Here is a 21,139-nt window from a genome sequence, read left to right on the forward strand (position 1 = left end):
TATGTGAACCATTATTTAAAAAAATATACATAAGTTCTATTTAATGTTCATGCAGGGTTTTAAAAATGGTGGAACAAGGAAATGTAAGGCAAAGAATATGAGGAGGGAAAAGTGTAAAGTTAGCATGGTTGGTGAGATCATGTACACATTTTGTGTTTGGTTTTGAATCGCTATGCTTATTGAATCTATGTAACTAATTCCCTTACTTGTGCTGTTTTTTACAACAAATACGTAATGTCGATGAAAGTAGTCTACCGATGGATGATGTCACAAGGGAATTTAAATTCATAAGAATAATTTAACATCTTTAAATGAAGTGAGTAAATACTTTTTTTAATATTCTTCTTTAATGTTTACAGTGAAAGTTTCTGAAATTAATGTCATGCGATATGAAAATTCATTGAAATTAGGAGGCCAAAATTTTACAAAAAAAACGTGGATACGTGGTGACAAACTAGAAAGATAACAATGTAATTCTTGATGAACACATGGCTCAATACACATGCATCAATTCGATCGATATTGGTATCTCTTGCCAATGCATTATGTCACCAATTAGATGTCACATATGATCTTATTTGTTTCTATGCATTATCCAGTCGATAACTCGCCAAGTTTTGTTGTTAAAGATTAGTCTTATAGAAAGTTAGATTGAATAATGGATAATATATTGAAAAATTATAGAGGTAATAAATTATCTGTTATTATTTTCTAAAACAGTCATTTAAACCTTATTATTCCTTCAAGTTGCAAGTGAATGAAATTCTATTCAAGATAATTTAATTATTCTATATTAATTTATTTTAGTTTATTTTTTATTTGATTTTTTAAAATGAATTTTAGTTTAGTCTTTTGGTTTGGACAACACTTCTAAGCTTAGCATACTTAGTCATTACATGAATAATTACTAATCCAATCAGGTGCACAATAGAAAAGTTTCTCAAAAGTAAAAAACAACCCTACAATAATCACATCGTTTCTATCATATTATTTTTTTTTTGTGCTTGTCTATTAAGTTATAGTTGGGCCTAGCCTAGATAATAAAATAGTGAATTATAAAAAAATAGCAATGATTATGCACGTAATTAGGCCCAAAAATTATAGATATTCCAAAAGTAGAGTCAATTAGATTCAATATCTTTAATATTTTTTTTGTTTAATTGTGAAATTTATTGAAATATAGAATTCAAGAATGGTAGTTCCATATTGCTTTACTCTTACGATAGAAAAAGTTAAAATTATGCATTATCATAAAACAAGGAAAACCTTTGGATGAATGAAGACCAACTTCTAGTAACTAGATAAATACTGGTTGTCATAAAAAAATATTAGTCCAAAATATATTGGCAACATACATTCCATTAATAAAATATAATAAACTATTTATACCTAATACTGTCAATTGGGCTGGTCCTATAGGGCTTTGACCTACCTTATAGGGCCAAGATAAAAAATAGCCCTATAACTTGCAGGGCTAACTATTTACAGCACGCGAATTGGAGCACTGTAACTCAAGTTAAAAACAAAAAAAGATGAAGATGAATAGTGAAATGGGGTTTTCTTCTTCTCTTCTCAAACTAGCGTGCTCCTCCCTCTTAATTTCTGAATTGAATGTGTTAAATGAGCTGATTGGGTCACTAATGAAGCATATATATGTCGAACTTGGCCTAACTTAGGCCCAGTCCAACCCGCTTAGTGTTTTTTGTTCGTTTGACCTAATTTTAGGCCAAAACCTTTAGAATTAGTGCCTGGTTTTTAATTCTAAATATTTTTCTAAGTTTTTCTACTATTTTATTTTCTCTCATGAAGTACTGTACATACTTAAGCCAGTACTGCCAGCTGTTTTACCAGTATGTGTTTTTACGCAAATTTTTTTGCAGAAAATTACATTTTTCCACTCGAAAAAATCTACTGAATCCAAATCTCACCTTTATATTTTCTAATTAGCACTTCTAAATTTTTGAACCTATTTTAGACAATTAATTTATTATTTTATTTTATCTAAGCGGTCGATTATTTTCGGTTCTTACACGACTTGCTTATGACATAGAAGCCATGATCCCTATTGAGGTAAATGGAGAAAGCCCAAGGGTAAGATTCTACAATGAAGTATAAAGCATTCAAACTAATAAGAAGAGCTCGACCTCCTCCCAGAAATCCGAGAACAAGCTTGGATAATGAAAGAAGCGTTGAAACAAAGGATGTCCACAAGGTACAACAAGAAAGTCATCAAAAGAAGCTTCACCATGAACGACCTCATATTGATTAGGAATGACATCAGAGTACAGAAGTCGGACAAAGAAAAGTTGGCTACAAATTGGAAAGGATCTTACAAGATCATTGAAGTCTTGAAAAAAGGTTACTACAAAGTGTCCGACCTACAAGGGAACGAGCTCCTTAGGTCGTGGCATGCATCCAACATGAAGAGATACTACAGCTAAAAGTGCACCTTACTCCCTGGTGTACTCTTTTTTCTGACTTTATGGTTTTTTCCCGAGAAGGATTTTCCTGAAGGAGGTTTTAACGAGGCATCATAGTAAGGGCTAGGGGTTAAAGATAGAAAAACTCTTCGTATCAAAATAGCTTCTGTAAATCATTTTTCATTAATGTTAATTCGTCATTTATCTCATTTTCTACAAATTGATTGTTCTACTATACGCACCGATTTAACCTCGATAAAGCACGAAAATCATTGCTCGACCTAGATGGTCGGCAAGATAAAGCAAAAAGGTCCAAATTTGTGTAAGAAGTTATATAAGCAGATCGTGACTTGACATCATAAAGCTACTTGTACAAAAATAAGTTAGCAAAAGAGACAAGCCTAAAACGAATCACAAAAGTAACTTGATAAAACAAGACTGACCTATTAAGGTCGGATGTAAGTCTCGACATCAAGAAAGCAAAATAGTATCCGAATTTATAATAGATCGTTCAAAATATCCAAATAAGGTATCCAACGTGATAAAACAACTCGACCAATCAAGTTGTAAAAGAAAGTCTTCATCGACTCTTATAAAAAGGATATCATCCTCATATGATAAAAAGTTTGTTAAGTGGTATTTGAAAAATCACAAAAAACAAACAAAAGCTCAACATGCAAGTCAAGCAAAAGTTACAAAAAAACTTATAAACAAGTGTGGCAAGCAAATTATAAGACATTTCAAAGGCCCCCAAAAGGGCAAAATTTCATAAGCAAGAGTACTTAGAAAACAACTATTACAAAATAAAATGTTCAAAAGACTCACGGACAAGACCATCAAATACAAAAGAAAAGCTAAGAAGGAGGAAGATCTTGCTCATCAGTAACCATAGGGCCCACCCCATCAACATGAACAAAAGGAGGAGCCTCGGAAGTCGGGATAAAAGAGTCTATAAGTGTCTCGTTAGCTCGGGTACCTCCGGTGGTCTTTGGGTTCTCGGCAGGAGTGGACTCAGCCTCAGGGTAAACAATTTTCCCATCAATCACGACCTTGTCAGGGTCAATGGGAGAAAGGTCGACCTCAGAAGCTAGAACTTAGAATTGAGCCTTCAAGTTCTCTGTCAGCTCATCCAATCTCGCAGCCACCGACTCCTCCAGAATAACGTACTGCTCTCTCACTTTAGCTATGTCCTGCTTCATATCCAGCTTCTCCCTGAAGACAGGGTATAACTCTCCTCGGCCTTTTTCTGCAACCCCTCAGCCATGGCACAAACAGCCTTGAATTGCTTTACCCTTTCACGAAGTCTTTATAGGTCGGATGAAAGAACTCCTTTCTCAACCTCCAATTGTGACTTGATCTCTCGAAGGGAAGTAACCTCGGCTCGGAGATCGGTCACTTCCTTTTGAATAGAGCCAAGTGGAGTTACCTCCAATTGTTTTAAGAGGGCGGAACACACCCCTGCAGTCCGGATACCTCCTCGAGCAACCACCTTTAAGTGTTTTATAAGAAAAACATCATTCATACTTATATGACTATAATGAAGGTTGTGCTCCTCACAAAAAGAAATGGCGTTGAAGTCTTTGTTGTGGACACTGTTGAGATAAAAAAGAATAAGCTTTTCGCTTCCGAGAACCTTAATCGAAAAAGAGAGGCACCGGAGGAACTGTTTGAGGCAAAGATTTCGTGTTTAAAGGTGGAGGAGACAGAAGGACAATTCTTGCTGATTGAGAGGAGGAAGAATCCAACTTGGAAGGAGAGGAGGTATCACCCGACTTGCCGGTCTCCTTCAGCTGGATGGCTCGAGCAACCGCATTCTTCTTGGCCTACCGAACTCTTTGTAGAGTTTCTAAATCACTGGTCATTTTTTCTACAAAAAGCAAAACTAGAGAGATCCAAGTTAGATAATCCAACAATACATAAAGGAAGTATCTACAAAAAGAAAAGCTAACTACCTAATTCGGTACAGATATAGCTTGGCTTGCCTATCAAGAACTTCTTTATGTTAAGGTTCGAAGCTTGACCTTAACACTTCTGGAAAAAGATCATTATAGTCTCCTTTACCTCATCCAAATCCTCAATATTATATTTAGAAACGGTGGAGTCCTCTTCCTGGTACAACCTAAAGGCGAGTTCGTCCCTATCATTAAGAAAATAAGGTCGGGCATCCTCAACAACCTGAACCTTAAAATAGTAGTTCTTGAAGTCATGAAAGGATTCATCAAAAATAGAAAAATATTTTCGATCTTGAATAGCTTGAAAAGAGAGCCATTGTTATTTTTTCGATCTAAAAGGCTTAGTGAGTTAGAACAAATAAAAGAACATTTTTGAAGACAAAGGAAAGTCAAGCTCCTGACTTATGAGTTGGTAAACTTTCATAAAATCCCATGAATTCGAGTGGAGTTGAGAGGGACCTACTTTACATATATCAAGGATCTCGATCTCAAAATCAGAAAAAGAAAGTGTAATCCTGAGCCTAGTAAACAGACAGTCGTATATGAAAAGAAAATTACTTTCCGAGTTAGTAAGTCTGGAAAAGCAAATCCTATCTTATGGGTTGGGGACCACTAATTCATACTTTCTCTCATCTTTTGCTGTCCTATAAAGTCTATGTTGCCTACAGAACGTTTCTACATATTCACTATCAACTACAGGAACAACAGAAAGGATGGAAATATCTACCCATTCTAAACCTGGATGAACCTTAGAAGACGTTGACACCACCAGAAGACATTGAACACTACACAAAAGGAGTTTGGACCTTACATTCAAGCTCAAATCTACCCGTTTCAGGTAACCCTCGAAATAATTATGTTTAGTAAAATAGTCTTTTAAAAAAAAATTATAATAGACATAAATATAACTATAATTTTGAATATTTATTAATAAACGAGATTATATTAAATTTTTTAATTTTAATAAACTCAAATAATCTTTTTAAAATATTTATCTTTTTTTTGCATCTTTAAAATATTCCTCTTTAAATCATTTTAAAAGTAGAATTTAATTTCAATGCGCTTTCAGTGTAAAATAGTTTTATACATGCATTTAATTACGCAATATAACTTCAGCAAAAATAATTACTTTTCACATTGGTTGCATAAATGGTCATTCAAAACGATAAATATAATTGCACGACTATATAAAATATTGAGTAATTACCCAAATCAGTTCCCAAAGATTTTAAAAATGGACATTTCAGTCCCTAAAAAAAATTAATACACAAACCAATCCCCAAAGTTTTACTCCGATGGACAAATTAGTCCGCAGTTCATTTTCCGGCAGAGTAATTATCCAGATCAGTCCCCAAAGATTTTAAAAACGAATATTTTAGTCCCCAAAAAAATTAATATACAGATCAATCCCCAACATTTTTTTCGTCAGACATAACAGTTCTCCATAAAAAAATAAGATAAATTAATAATAATAATAATAATAATAATAATAATAATAATAATAATAATAATAATAATAATAATAATAATAATAATAATAATCAATAAAATTATTAAAAATTATTTTACAATTATTTGATATTTTTGTATTTAATATAATTAAAAGATATCTTACTTTAAAAAATATGTTTGTATTAAAAGAAAATGTTTTAATTTGAATTTCAAAGCATCATTATTAACTTTGCTTTGTGCATGTATGTGACCACGACACTAGTATATTAATGCACTCTTTTCATTAGAAACAAGTAAGGTGAATAATGATGTTTTGAAATCCAAATTAAAATATTTTCTTTTAATACAAATATGTTTTTTAAAGTAGAACATCTTTTGATTATATTAAATACAAAAATATCAAATAGTTTCAACCTTAAATTTTTTGTAGACAAATCTCTAATAGTTTTATTTATTATTATTATTATTATTATTATTATTATTATTATTATTATTATTATTATTGATGAGTGACTATGCATGTATATATATATATATATATATATATATATATCATACATAAGAATTTAATGGATAAATTTATCATTATTTTTGTCCAAAAATATAAAAAAATTATGATATAGTATTATTGTGCAATTAATAATAATAATAATGATTTTATTTTATTTTTTTAGATGGAAGACTGTTATGTCTAATGGAGGAAAACGTTAGGGATTGATCTGTATATTAATTTTTTTGACTAAAATGTCCGTTTTTAAAATCTTTAGAGTCTGATATGAATAATTACTCTGTCGGGGGACTAATTTGTCTGTCGGAATAAAATTTTGGGGATTCTGTGTATTAATTTTTTTTAGGATTAAAATATCCATTTTTAAAATCTTTGGAGACTGATTTGGATAATTACTCTAAAATATTCTAATTGTTAGTGTATCAAAATTTAACTCTTTAAAATTTTATTGACTTTTATGTTGCACTTGACATTAAAAATAAGACACAAATGATAAAGAAACAAAATTTTGTATCCTTGTATTTTATTTGGTAATAAACTAGAAGAAATTATAAAAATCTTATTTATCTTCATTTTTTTCCACTCAAAATATTTGAGAAAAAAAATATAATAATAAAAAATATGATTATGAAAAATTAATCAGAATAATAAAAGAAAAAAATAAAAAATAAGTTGTGTCTTATTATTTTTTTTTGGTGTCTTTTTTATTAGAATAAATACAAAATACACTAATTTAATGTCTCTAAACATAATATTTCTCTATCTATATCTCATTTATCAAATATAACAAATGTAATTACCTGTGCCATGCACGTTATAAGATTGAAATTATAATTTTAAATTATTTTTTAAAATTAATTTAAATTATAATAATTTGATTAATAAAAAATTAATATGTTATGGATTGTTTGTTTGTTTTTTTTTAATTTAGTATTAATTGGATTAACTTTAAAATAGTTATTAATCGAGTTTAATAATCTACTTTCTTCAATAAATCAGACATATATACTTAATGTGATCATAAATAATATAGTAATAGTTAAATCTACCCACAAACATATTGGCTATTATCACACTCTAAAACAAATTAAATATAAAGGCTATTAGCACGCACTTATAAATCTATAAAATCGTACTATCTTAAATTCGTGCAAGGGTTTATTTATCAAATAAACTTAAAATATAAACAAAAAATATTTATAAAATGGACCTAGCATCGCTTGAAAGAATCATGGAAAATAATAAACTTACCTTATCATCCATAAGAACCATTTCTATGTAAGTCGTGTTGTTCTTGTCAAATTTGGATGAGACTTTTCATAACCTTATAATTCTTGCCTTTATTTTTCAAACTTTTTCATTACATAATCTATCATAGCTAATACTGTTGATAGAATCGTAGTTAGTATCCTTTAGGTATGAAAAATAATAAACAGAAGAAGTTCCATGTCTGAGGTACGAATTTTCTAGATGATAAATAATTATAACAATTCACTATTAATCCTTATATATATACACACACACTAATTATACACGGTAATAGTTAACAAATATTTTCAATGGAGATACTTACTCAATATATATGTTATCGACATTAATTATATGCCAATATTTTTAAGAAAGAGCTAAAAGAGGATATATATAAATATATATAATATTATTGCTATATAGGAAGCATACATAAATTGCTACATTTTTTTATTATGTTATACAACTTAAAATTATACTATCATGTTATTATTAATCCTAGATACTTGCTATAATTATATCAAATTTAATTATGAATCTAAATAAATAAAATAGATAACATTCAATATTATTTTTTTCTTTTTTTACATTCAATATTACTGTAAATATAAAAAGTAAAATAATTAATGAAAAAATATGAGCAGAAAATAAAACATATTAATTAAAATTCAATTTGTTATCTAATTAATCTTGTGTCTATACTATATAACTTTACAAAAATGTTATGAATCACAACTTTTTTTATTCTACAAAAAAGAAAAACACTATATGTAGCCTTTAGTAGTACAAAAAATAATTATAAAAATTAATTATTGATATTAATATTAATCATAATTGAATATTAATATTATAATTTTTTAAAATATATTTTACCTTTTTAAAATATAATGCATGTACCGTGTAGACTTTATTGTTATCCACTAATTGATATCAAATTAAATGGGTCACTATTAATGTATGAATCAATTATCTCCTAATAAAATTATTGCACTTGGATGAGAATTAGAACTATATCAATTGATATAATTAGAATGATTAAAAATATCGATGATTTATAAGTAGTTTAATAACGCATTAAATATTAATTTGATATAATTATAATGAAGATATTTTCTTAAATTAATATAATCATGCATTATTTATGAGCTAATTGTAATATAATTAAAATAAATTTATTTGAGAAAAAAATTCATGTATAATTTTCAGAAATTATAATAATTTTTTTATTTATATATACGTATATATTAATTTTGTTAAATAATTCTATATATATATATATATAAATAATTATATACATATACATAAATAAAAAAATATATAAATTATATTTTGTTAAACTCCATATTACCAGCTATTAAAAACATTTAAATCACATGTATGTATTAATTTTTTTGTTATAATTATTTCGTTATATATATATGATTATTTTTTATTCTACAATCGTGCAATAATATTTTTTATAATATTATTGCTATATATGAAGCAGCTTTATATTACTATAATTATATCAAATTTAATTATGATGGTAAATAAATAAAATATGAAATAATCAAAACTAAATTTTTTATAGTCAAAATTTACTATAAATATAAAAAATAAAATCACTAATGATTAAAAATTTGAGTAGAAAATAAAAATCTATAAGCTAAATTCAATTTGTTAACTAATTAATTTTATGTCCATATAATATTATTATTGTTATATATTGATTAAAACTGCGAATACATACTAATAAAATTATTACATACAAATGAGAATTAGAACTATATCAATTATATTAATTATATAAATTATTATTATTATTATTATTATTATTATTGAGAAATGATGATAATTCATGTGATAATGAATATTACCTATAAAACATCTAAAATTAAATAATATTCAAGTATAATTATGTGACAATTATAATTCAAAAATTACTGTATATGAAGTCACGTGAATTATTATTATAATTGATATAATAATTGCTATAATTGCTACATATTCTCAATCTTATCGGTTGTATCAATTTAACTATATCAATTATATTCAAATTAGTAGTCAATTATTTTTATGAAAATTTTTGCTATAATTAGATTATACTTATGAGATTATTTTGTATTAATCGTTATAATTAATTTAATAAAGATATTTATTAAGTATATATGTTATCTATATTAATTATATGCCAATATTTGTAAGAATGAATTTTAAAAAGTGATATATAAATATATATAATATTATTGTTATATAAAAAATAGATTTAAATAATATATTAAATATTAATTTGATATAATGATAATAAAAATATTTTTCTAAAATAATATAATCATACATTATTCATGAGCTAATTATAATGCAATTAATTAAATGTATAATATTATTCTATATTATTTATTTACCGTCATGATTTGATTTGATTGTTTTCTAGTTTATTTACTTACATAAATGATTAAAATATATAACATAACTATCGTAATTATTATAATTTTATGATATAATTATAATTAACATATTTTATCGTAATTAAATATTAATTTGATATAATTATAATGAAAAAAGTTTCGTAAAATAATATAATCATACATTATTTATAAGCTAATTATAATACAATTAAAGATATTATTATATCATAATGTCTACTTACTATATTAATATAATATTAAAAGATACATGTTTTATTATTTTTTATAAATAAAATCGATTTTTATTGACAACTAAATTGTATTTAGGTCAACAAAAACTATATGTTTAGGTAAAGATTTTTTGTCAAATATAATGAAAATACAAATAAAAAAAAAAAAAAAAAAAAAAAAAAAAAAAAAAAAAAATTAAAAATATAATAAAAAATACAAATAAATATATTAATTCATTATTAAAAATATAATACAAAAATATAAATATAAATGAGCAATAATTAAAATTTCTAATTATAATTAATCAAATACTAATATTAAAACAAAATTACTTAAACAATATTGAATCTATTCTAGTTCTTAGTCACATATAATATAGAGTCATTCTTATAACGATAACCAACTGAAATAACATCGTAAATATCAATATTTAGAATTCGTGCAAATTCAAACCATCCTCTTGTTAAATAAGCTTCATCATCCACTATTCATGCAATGCGGCAAGGTATAGAATTGCCACATCGAAAAACCAAACTAACCCTTATTCCTTTCAATGGCATTGCATGCATGCAAAAGAAAGCCAGTAATTTCTGAAAAAAAATCACAATATGTTATAAAATTATTCTAATAATGAACAACTTAAAATAAGAAAATTTAAATACATTACCAATCGTTGAAATTGCATATTCGAGTTTGTCACGAATTTAGCAAAATTGAACTTAAACTGAGAGAATTCAATCTCATTATGTGCTCCACTTTGAAGATTTTCGGGCAGACGTAAAAAGTATGGAGGAGATGAAACTTGAACTTGCCTTATAAAATTCCGTGGATGAAATTCCTCAATAAAAAATTGAGCTCCTCCCAAGAAAGCTAACTTTAACCATATTCCATTAGATTGGTCATCATAGGTGAGTAGATCCAACCATCTTTTGGTAAAGTAGAGATTATTGTCCCTTCTTTGAACACTTATATCCATGTAGTTTGAACCTGAATCAGTGAAGATAACTTCATGAGGTATTTCATGGATGTGATGCATTGTAAATGATTGTGGTAAAAGACAATCGAACTGGAACATTAGGCGATAAGAATAACTTAGAGTAACAATAATTAATAAATTATTAAAAGAATAATATAATAGAATGAGTATATGAAAATATTATAAAAAATTATAAATTGTACCTTAAAAAGATCAACTTCAATAAAAAACGAAGAATACATTCTTATTCTATGAAGTAGTAAAAAAAATACTAAATATAAAATTATGAGCTGACTCTCAAATTTAGATTCATGTACCACAGAAAAATACTATTTATAGACCTTAGTAAAACAAAAATAAATATGTAAATTACTTATTATTAAGGCAATTTTTTATTATGTACTGTAATTACGCATTATAATTAATAAGTAGTTTAATAATGCATTAAATATTGATTTGATATAATTATAATGAAGATATGTTCCTAAATTAGTATAATTATATATTATTCATTAAATATTAATTATAATATAATAATATAATTATAATAAAGGTATTTTTTATAAAATAATTTAGAATAGATGAAAAATTTCATTCGTTTTGGAGGGAAAACGGACTCACAAGAGATTGACATGTCACCCTTATTAGTTGGGGGAAAACCCAGTTTTAGTATATTAAGTAGATTTTGTATTTATATGTCTCCGTGGCCTGTGTTAATATCCCATCTCTATAAACAAGCCTTAAAAATTACAAATACAAACAAATAATAAAATAATGATAAACTTATTCATTAGATTTTTATGTATATATTTCTAATATAAAAAGTATATCTATATATATATAGCCATTCAATAATAATAATAATAATAATAATAATAATAATAATAATAATCAATAAAATTATTTTACAATTATTTGATATTTTTGTATTTAATATAATCAAAAGATGTCTTACTTTAAAAAATATGTTTGTATTAAAAGAAGATGTTTTAATTTGAATTTCAAAGCATCATTATTAACTTTGCTTTGTGCATGTATGTGGACCACGACACTAGTATATTAATGCACTCTTTTCATTAGAAACAAGTAAGGTGAATAATGATGTTTTGAAATCCAAATTAAAACATTTTCTTTTAATACAAACATGTTTTTTAAAGTAGAACATCTTTTAATTATATTAAACACAAAAATACCAAATAGTTTCAACCTTAAATTTTTTGTAGAAAAATCTCTAATAATTTTATTGATTATTATTATTATTATTATTATTATTATTATTATTATTATTATTATTATTATTATTATTATTATTATTATTGATGAGTGACTATGCGCGTATATATATATATATACTTTTTATATTAGAATACATATATAAGAATCTAATGGATAAATTTATCATTATTTTTGACAAAAAATATAAAAAAATTATGGTATAGTATTATTGTGCAATTAATAATAATAATAATGATTTTATTTTATTTTTTTAGATGGAGGACTGTTATGTTTAATGGAGGAAAACGTTAGGGATTGATCTGTATATTAATTTTTTTTGACTAAAATGTCCGTTTTTAAAATCCTTAGAGTCTGATATGAATAATTACTCTGTCGGGGGACTAATTTGTCTGTCGGAATAAAATTTTGGAAATTCTGTGTATTAATTTTTCTTGAGGACTAAAATGTCTATTTTTAAAATCTTTGGAGACTGATTTGGATAATTACTCTAAAATATTCTAATTATTAGTGTATCAAAATTTAACTCTTTAAAATTTTATTGACTTTTATGTTGTGCTTGACATTAAAAATAAGACACAAATGATAAAGAAACAAAATTTTGTATCCTTATATTTTATTTGGTAATAAACTAGAAGAAATTATAAAAATTTGATTTATCTTATTTTTTTCCATTCAAAAAATTTGAGAAGAAAAATATAATAATAAAAAATATGATTATAAAAAATTAATTAGAATAATAAAAGAAAAAATAAAAAATAAGTTGTGTCTTGTTTTTTTTGGTGTCTTTTTTATTAAAATAAACACAAAATAGACTAATTTAATATCTCTAAATATAATATTTCGTTATCTATATCTCATTTATCAAATATAATTTTGTATTTATATATCTCCGTGACCTGTGTTAATATCCATCTCTATAAACAAGCTTTAAAAATTACAAATACAAACAAATAATTTTTTTACCAAGATTTTAAAAATTACACCGAATCAGTCGGTTCAATTAAATTAACAAAAACCGATCGATTAACCCCAAAATTATTCTACAAAAAAACCAAATTAAAACCCAATTTTTTAAAGCCCGATTCTTCCATTAAGAATCAAAACGGCGTCAAACGGAATCCAGATTACATAACCCCCCACCCTCTCTCTCTCTCACAGCCGGAACCCTAGCCGCCACTCTCTCTCTCTCTCTGAGCTCCAGCCCAGCCAGCGCCCAGCGCCGCCGTTGCCGAACCCTTCTCCTCAGCCAGCGTCCACCCCGCCGTCGCCGATCCTCTTCTCCTGGATCCCTTCTCTCGTCGCCAGGTCTGCTCGGAGCTGCTATTGGCGTCGCCGCCTCTTTCCTCGTCGTCATCGGCCGCCCTGAACTCGTGTCTCTGTCCTCTTCGTCGAGCCCCCTCTCTCGCGTCAATCCTGTCTTCGAGGCCCCCTCTCTCTGTCCGAGTTCACTCTCCTTTCTCCCTGGCCGTCACTTCCCTTCCTCCCTCGCCGGCGTAAGCAAAGCTGCTTCAATTTATGTTTTCTTATTTTGTTAATTTTACTGATTCTGAGTTGTTGAAATCTGATCCTGGGTTGCTGATTTTTCTGTCTTTGTTTATTTTTTGTTTTGTTAAATTTTCTATCCACCAGCAGCCTCCGCCGCCGCCTGCAAACTCTGGTGCCGGCACCGCAACGAACACCCAGAAACTTAGGTATTCGTTCTCGTTCTTCATCTTCTATTAGTTGTTCTTTCTCTTTCTGGAACCTAAATTTGTGTCTCCTGTTTTATTTTATCCAAATACTCTTTTTTCTTCCTCTGGAAATTGAATTTATTTTTAAACTATGGTATTTTGTATGGTGTTTCGTGTCATTTTCGAAATGATAGAACTTTGGCATTAGAATTTCCCTAACTGAATGGGGATTGATGGTGTGATTTTTCTGCTACTTTTCTGTGCCTCTCGATATCTTGATATCTGAGTAATTGATTATTGATTATTGAATATTGATCTGTTAAGAACATGGATTAGGTCAATTTTAAAATTTAATTGTTCATCTATTTATGTTATTAGATTAGTTCTGGTTTTGCCTCTTTATGAGATGAAAATACAGTGTGTGATTAAACTTTTATCAATTCAGCGAGTGCTTTTTAATCTTTGTGACTAAACCCTGCTGCTTTATGAAAGAATGAACTAATTAACATTCTCAAACCTTAATTTACTTCTGATTTGCTTGTCATTTGAATTTAATTAAACACGAATGGAAGGATGAAGGCCGTAGTTTACTTCTATTTTGCTTGCCATTTATGTTCACTAATCCATCTTCATTAAACACAATGTAATAAGTTTCTTGCTGATGATGGTCTGCAGTCGTTAATTTATAATATCACACAGTACATTATTATTTTTCATAATTGAAAAAGTTGAGAAGTAGAAGAAACACAATCTCTGGGATCTCTTTGGAACCAATTTGAATTACAAACTAATAGTGATGTTGAGAAGAAAATGAGTTAAAAATAAAATAGAAAAGGAAGAGAGGTTGAGATATAGATTATGAGACAAAGGGATTTCTAAACAAAACCTTATCTTCTCTGCTCTCTCTCTCGACTGTTGCTGTTCTAGCCAGATAGGTACAAAACCTTGTTATTTTTCCTTATTTGCTAGTTAATTTTTTGTGAAGTTAAAAGTTGATAATTTGATATAGCATTTTTTTAAAATTATTCTAATGTTAAGTAATTAGTTAGAACAAGATAATGTAAAACAAGAACTCAACTTAGCATTTGTTATGTGAATTGCTGTTGCTATTGTTATGTGATGTTGCTGAATTCAACTTCCAATTTGTAATTTATAATGCAGCTGGAACATAGGACATGTGAAGTCCAAAGCAGGTGGACAAAGAAAGTGTAGCTGACTAAACCAACGCTTCAAATTCCGCAACCGCCATTTTCTAACAACAAAACCCTTCGTTTTACTGCACCCTTCAACTGGGGCGATGTCTTTGTCAAAAGAATCAGACCCAACGTTGGGTTACCTCACGCGGAAGGACACTGAGGTGAAGCTTCCACGGCCAACGAGGGTCAAGAACAAGACACCTGCTCCAATTCAAATCACAGCGGAGCAGATTCTACGGGAGGCTCGGGAGCGGCAAGAGGCTGAGATCCGCCCGCCAAAGCAGAAGATCACCGACCCCACTGAGCTTGGCGAGTACCGCCTCCGCAAGCGCAAAGAGTTTGAGGACCTAATTCGGCGTGTGAGGTGGAACATTGGTGTGTGGATTAAGTATGCACAGTGGGAAGAGTCTCAGAAGGACTTCAAGCGAGCACGCTCCGTTTGGGAGAGAGCACTGGAAGTTGACTACAAGAACCACACCCTTTGGCTCAAGTATGCAGAGGTGGAGATGAAGAACAAGTTCATCAACCATGCACGCAATGTGTGGGACCGTGCTGTCACCCTCCTACCGAGGGTTGACCAGTTATGGTACAAGTATATACATATGGAGGAGATGCTCGGCAATGTCGCTGGCGCCAGGCAGGTATTCTATGAGTGAACAAACTGAATAAATTACTCACACATGGATTACAGTTTATCTAACATCAAGCTTTATATCTCTCTAATACTACTGCTGCATAAGTTGAAACAGATTAATAGCCAACAAATATAACTGATTATATGAAAGTGTAAGTAACTTGACATTTCAAAATGGCAGGTTTTCGAGCGGTGGATGAAGTGGATGCCTGATCAGCAGGGATGGCTCTCTTACATCAAGTTTGAGCTTAGGTACAATGAAATTGAGCGAGCTAGGGGGATATTCGAGCGTTTTGTGCAGTGCCACCCTAGGGTTGGGGTGTGGATTCGGTATGCCAAGTTTGAGATGAAAAATGGGGAGGTGGCAAAGGCTAGGAATGTTTACGAGAGAGCAGTGGAGAAGCTTGCTGATGACGAGGAAGCTGAGCAGCTGTTTGTTGCTTTTGCTGAGTTTGAGGAGAGATGTAAGGAGACTGAGCGTGCAAGGTGTATATATAAGTTTGCCCTTGATCATATCCCCAAGGGGAGGGCAGAAGACTTGTACCGTAAGTTTGTGGCATTCGAAAAGCAGTATGGTGATAGGGAAGGGATTGAGGATGCTATTGTTGGCAAAAGAAGGTTTCAGTATGAAGATGAAGTAAGGAAAAATCCGTTGAACTATGATTCATGGTTTGACTATATACGATTGGAGGAGAGTGTGGGCAACAAAGAAAGGATCAGGGAGGTTTATGAGAGAGCTATAGCAAACGTTCCTCCTGCAGAGGAGAAGCGATTCTGGCAGCGATACATCTATTTGTGGTATGCTTGATTTGAATACCTTTATTCCTTAATATGTTTATATTCAGGATTTTTACTTTTTTTTCATTTACCCCTAATATTAGCCATTTGTCTGTGTTACTTAGGATTAATTATGCACTCTACGAAGAGCTTGATGCTGAAGATGTGGATCGAACAAGAGATGTATACAGGTTTGTGCCTTGTAGTACTGAAGTTCAGAAATTAATTTTGGAATTCTTCTAAAATTTCTTACGGTTTTGTTTTTAAATCATAATTTTTATTGTATTCTTTTTATAGTAGTAGTAATGTTAAACACAAATTCTTGCCTAAAAGTTACACCCTCCTTGTTCTATACCAATATACATCTGCATTCAAAGTATCTTATGTGCTTCGAGATACCGTAAACTCAAATAGATTCAATTTTGAACCCTATCAAATTGATTGGTTGGAGTCGCCATGGTAATTAGCTTTATTATATAGCATAACCTTGTCTAACATGTAGTGATTTGATTTGGATAATGGTCATAGCACTGCAATTTCAATAATTATGAATGAATATCACATCTGTGGTATTGAAGCCAAACTCCAATGTTGATATTTTGTATTGTATATTGACACCGCTGCTCCTCTTTGTGGCTGGCTTTCTTATAGGGAGTGTCTCAACTTGATACCACACAGTAAGTTTTCATTTGCAAAGATATGGCTTCTAGCAGCCCAGTTTGAAATACGTCAGCTGAATCTCAAGGGTGCTCGACAGATATTAGGAAATGCCATTGGAAAGGCTCCAAAAGACAAGGTAATACATATGTTGATGTAAATGCAATGATGTCTTTTTATTGAAGCATGGTTATCTTACACAGCCCTGCTCTCTGGACAACAGATTTTCAAGAAGTATATAGAGATAGAACTGCAGCTTGGTAACATAGATAGATGCAGAAAACTATATGAAAAATATCTGGAGTGGTCGCCTGAAAATTGCTATGCTTGGAGCAAGTATGCAGAATTGGAGAGATCTTTATCTGAGACTGATCGAGCTAGAGCAATATTCGAGCTTGCAATTGCTCAACCAGCATTGGATATGCCTGAGCTATTGTGGAAGGTACATTTATTGCCTTGTACCAATCAATGCCTAACCATCCTTGTGATCTCATTCTTTCATCATTTCTTTTCTCTTATGTATTATGACATCTAATGTAATGCATAATTTTTCTAATATGATATATGACAGAGCACAATGGCGTCGTTTGATTCATGTAGCCGACCCCACTTAGTGGGACAAGGCTTGGTTGTTGTTGTTGTTTGCTATATGCATATTTGTGCTAACCTGTCTATCAATTTATGATTTCAAAACAGGCATATATTGACTTTGAGACTGCCGAAGGTGAGTTTGACAGAGCAAGAGTGCTTTATGAAAGGCTTCTTAATAGAACAAAGCACTTGAAGGTATGGATCAGCTATGCAGAATTTGAGGCAACAGCAATAGATCAGAACAGTTTAGACTTGACAGAAGAAGAGCAAAAGAGGGAATGCCTTCAGCGTGCTAGAAGTATGTGATCCTGATGCTTTTGTTGTTTGTTTATTCTTTGATCTGAAGTGGAATGATATCCTGATTCACTCTACTTCTGTTTCGTGCTTAAATCAGGGGTGTTTGAGGAAGCTCTTAACTACTTCAGATCGTCAGCTCCGGAACTGAAGGAGGAAAGGGCAATGCTGTTGGAGAAATGGCTCAACATGGAGGCTTCTTCTGGGGAGCTTGGTGATGTTAGCTTAGTCCAGTCTAAGCTGCCGAAGAAGCTCAAGAAGAGAAGACAAGTTACTACTGAAGATGGTTCTGCCAGGTTTGTATTTTGTTACTTTCAATATTCTATTTTTGCCATTCTGGTTGTAAAAGCCTTTATTAGATTTCATATTAACTCGATTCTTTTGATTTGGCAGAATTGAAGAATTCATCGACTATTTGTTCCCTGAAGAAATTCAGACGACTAATCTTAAGATCTTAGAAGCTGCATACCAGTGGAAGAAGAAGCAAAAATTGTCTTCTGGCGACAACTAACAATATTTTCTCATCTTTTGTCTTGTTTGTCACATGTATATATGTGTTCAAGTGATTACGGATGGGTTATTGTTAAAATCGAAACTGTTGAATATAGTTATGGTGACTACAACATAGCCCAGTTACGTCTTTATAACATTCACTGTTTCATCCAAGGCCGACAAATGTTAATCTACAAAACCAAATTTGCTTGTACCTAGTTTGGCAGATTATGAACTTATTATGTGCAATCATCTCTATTCCAAATGTTAATCATCTCTTGTGGTTGAGGTAAAAGGATCAAGAGTTGTTTGTGCTTAGAGACGAAGAAACCAACAAGACAGCTTTTTATTTTTTATTTTTTTAATTGAGTTCATCGCCATCTCTATGCCGACCGTTTTGGAAGATTTGGTCACAAAGACCAGGAATTATTAATATTATACGAGTTCAGAATGTTCTGCGTTTCGTTTTCTAGCCGAACCATACAATATGCATATAACGAATGAGTTGCCATTCGTCGCCCTCGTTTTCTTTTGGCTGTGTGTGTAATGTGTATTGCTCAGGTGAATATATTAATTTTATATATTTTTAATCATGTTATAAAAAATTAATAAACTGAAAGGAAAAAAAGAAAAAAAAAATAGTATGTGCAAATTGAAAATCAGAAGTGTTGTTTCATGTATTTTAATATATATTTTATATTTTATATGAATAATTAATTTGTTCGTTAATTATTTTTACGTACACCTGATATTTATTAAAAAAAAAATAGCAGATCTACGCTTGATAGGATACCAAAGAACGTCCAAGTAATTTCTTTATACGAGCAACCATTATACATAATTTTTTTTATGTACATTTGTTTTTATAATTTTTTATTGTAAAAGAAGATTTTTTATATCTTTTTTCAATTTTTAACAATGTTCGTATTATCAAAGATCAAAGATGTACTTTATTGCATATATATCACAAGTATGTTAGAGAATTTAAATATATGATTTATGGAATTATTAGAGGTACGTAACGTCTCGAACGATGATACCATTATATCTTATCAACTTGGAAATAAATCTGACAGGAAGTAATGGTTTTCATACAATTGAACAGTACTCGTCTATGATAAAATCCTCACGACAGTAAATAATTCATCATCAACTTGCTTGTGTTTAATTATTGGCTGAGGAAAATTTGCAGGGAACTAAAGAGATTGGATCATAATGCATAGTCTATCTTCTCATGCTCTGCAAATAGTAATGCGTGTTCTAATTATAATTATGCATTAAATAAATTCAATCATTATGATAGAGTACTTTCAAAGTCGGAATAATATGAGGAGAGTTCTTCAATGAATTTGGGAATACAGATACTAATTAAATATTATTAGCTTCTAGAAAGAGTATATATAGAAACGTTTATATGTAGGGGACTTCGTTCTATAATAACTATGGAAAAAATCTAAAGGGGCAATATTTTTATTAAATTATGGTCAGTATTTAACTAATTAAAAAAAAAAATTTATACTATTAAATATAATTTCATATTATTAAAAATATTATTGATGATTATAAATTTCAAAATATGTTCTACCCTAACACTTCTCACTTAATTATTATGTCTAAGGTATCTATAAAATCATTTTCTTTTTCTTGCTATCCATGTTGACACCTCAAGGACCGCTATAGCCTATTACTCATTGTGTTCAATTTCTTTTTAATTAACAATATAATCATTATTTAAATTTCAACACATTTTTACTCTTTTTAATTCAATTTTTTTAAAATAATAAAAAATAATTTCGTTCTGATAAAAATAAACTATTAATATTTAAAATTAATTTTAATGATTATATTAATAAAACTAAATACTAATACTTACAATAAATATAAAATTATGCCACATTTATTTTTTATTGAGATAAAAATTTAATTATTTTCATAAATATAATATATATTTTTTTGTTATTGAGATGTGCTTTGAATTTATTCAGAACTTTAAAATAGTTAAATTCACCACTAGGGTTTTTTTTTTCTTTTAGATTTAATAGATTGTAAATGACTAGTGGTTTAAGTATTTCAAAGAACAAAAATCTAACATGACTAGTGTGACATACACTTAACCAACCAAATTATCAAGTTAACATTATTCCACATCACCCATTTGAGTATTCACTCTAAAGATATCGTTCAACTCTTTTTTTATTTCGTATTTTGAAGTATTTAATATATATTCAGATTTTGTCAATTTTACACCCAATTACTTGAGATAATGTTAGTCTTATTTAGCTTCTCAGGGATAATATGGTTTTGTTATATGCTTCTATTTCTACTAATATTAGCAAATTTTTTAAAAAATTGGTTTACTTTTGAGTAAAAAAATTCTAAAATTCTCTATGAGAAAGTGCATTGAATTTGTAAATTGAA

General features: G+C 29.2%; 1 protein-coding gene across 3 annotated transcripts; it reads left to right on the top strand.

The window, feature by feature from the left end:
• Positions 1 to 13,447: 13,447 nt before the first annotated feature.
• Positions 13,448 to 18,935, top strand: LOC112702813 (uncharacterized). 3 transcript variants are annotated; one of them, XR_003154283.3, is made up of 10 exons: positions 13,448 to 13,903; positions 14,040 to 14,101; positions 15,242 to 15,917; positions 16,092 to 16,708; positions 16,813 to 16,878; positions 17,339 to 17,483; positions 17,548 to 17,786; positions 18,041 to 18,233; positions 18,330 to 18,525; positions 18,623 to 18,935. XR_003154283.3 is itself a non-coding variant. In XM_025753992.3 (10 exons), exons 3-10 carry the CDS (start codon positions 15,378 to 15,380, stop codon positions 18,738 to 18,740), a joined length of 2,094 nt encoding a protein of 697 aa, XP_025609777.1. In that variant the 5' UTR covers positions 13,448 to 13,903; positions 14,040 to 14,101; positions 15,242 to 15,377; the 3' UTR covers positions 18,741 to 18,935. The 3 variants fall into 3 exon arrangements, 2 of the variants coding, with proteins under 2 accessions (XP_025609777.1, XP_025609778.1); XM_025753992.3 differs by having other exon boundaries at positions 17,568 to 17,786; XM_025753993.3 differs by having other exon boundaries at positions 13,491 to 13,903; positions 14,043 to 14,101; positions 17,568 to 17,786.
• Positions 18,936 to 21,139: the final 2,204 nt, after the last annotated feature.

This window comes from Arachis hypogaea, chromosome 7 (assembly GCF_003086295.3).
Source record: "Arachis hypogaea cultivar Tifrunner chromosome 7, arahy.Tifrunner.gnm2.J5K5, whole genome shotgun sequence".
NCBI classification, from domain to species: domain Eukaryota; kingdom Viridiplantae; phylum Streptophyta; class Magnoliopsida; order Fabales; family Fabaceae; genus Arachis; species Arachis hypogaea.

Excerpts from the sequence above, each read along its gene's own strand:
- LOC112702813 (XM_025753992.3), top strand. The coding sequence starts at position 15,378 with ATGTCTTTGTCAAAAGAATCAGACCCAACGTTGGGTTACCTCACGCGG. Across the intron at positions 17,484-17,567 it reads GAAAGGCTCCAAAAGACAAG|ATTTTCAAGAAGTATATAGA; the intron begins GTAATACATATG and ends TCTGGACAACAG. Across the intron at positions 18,234-18,329 it reads ATGCCTTCAGCGTGCTAGAA|GGGTGTTTGAGGAAGCTCTT; the intron begins GTATGTGATCCT and ends TGCTTAAATCAG.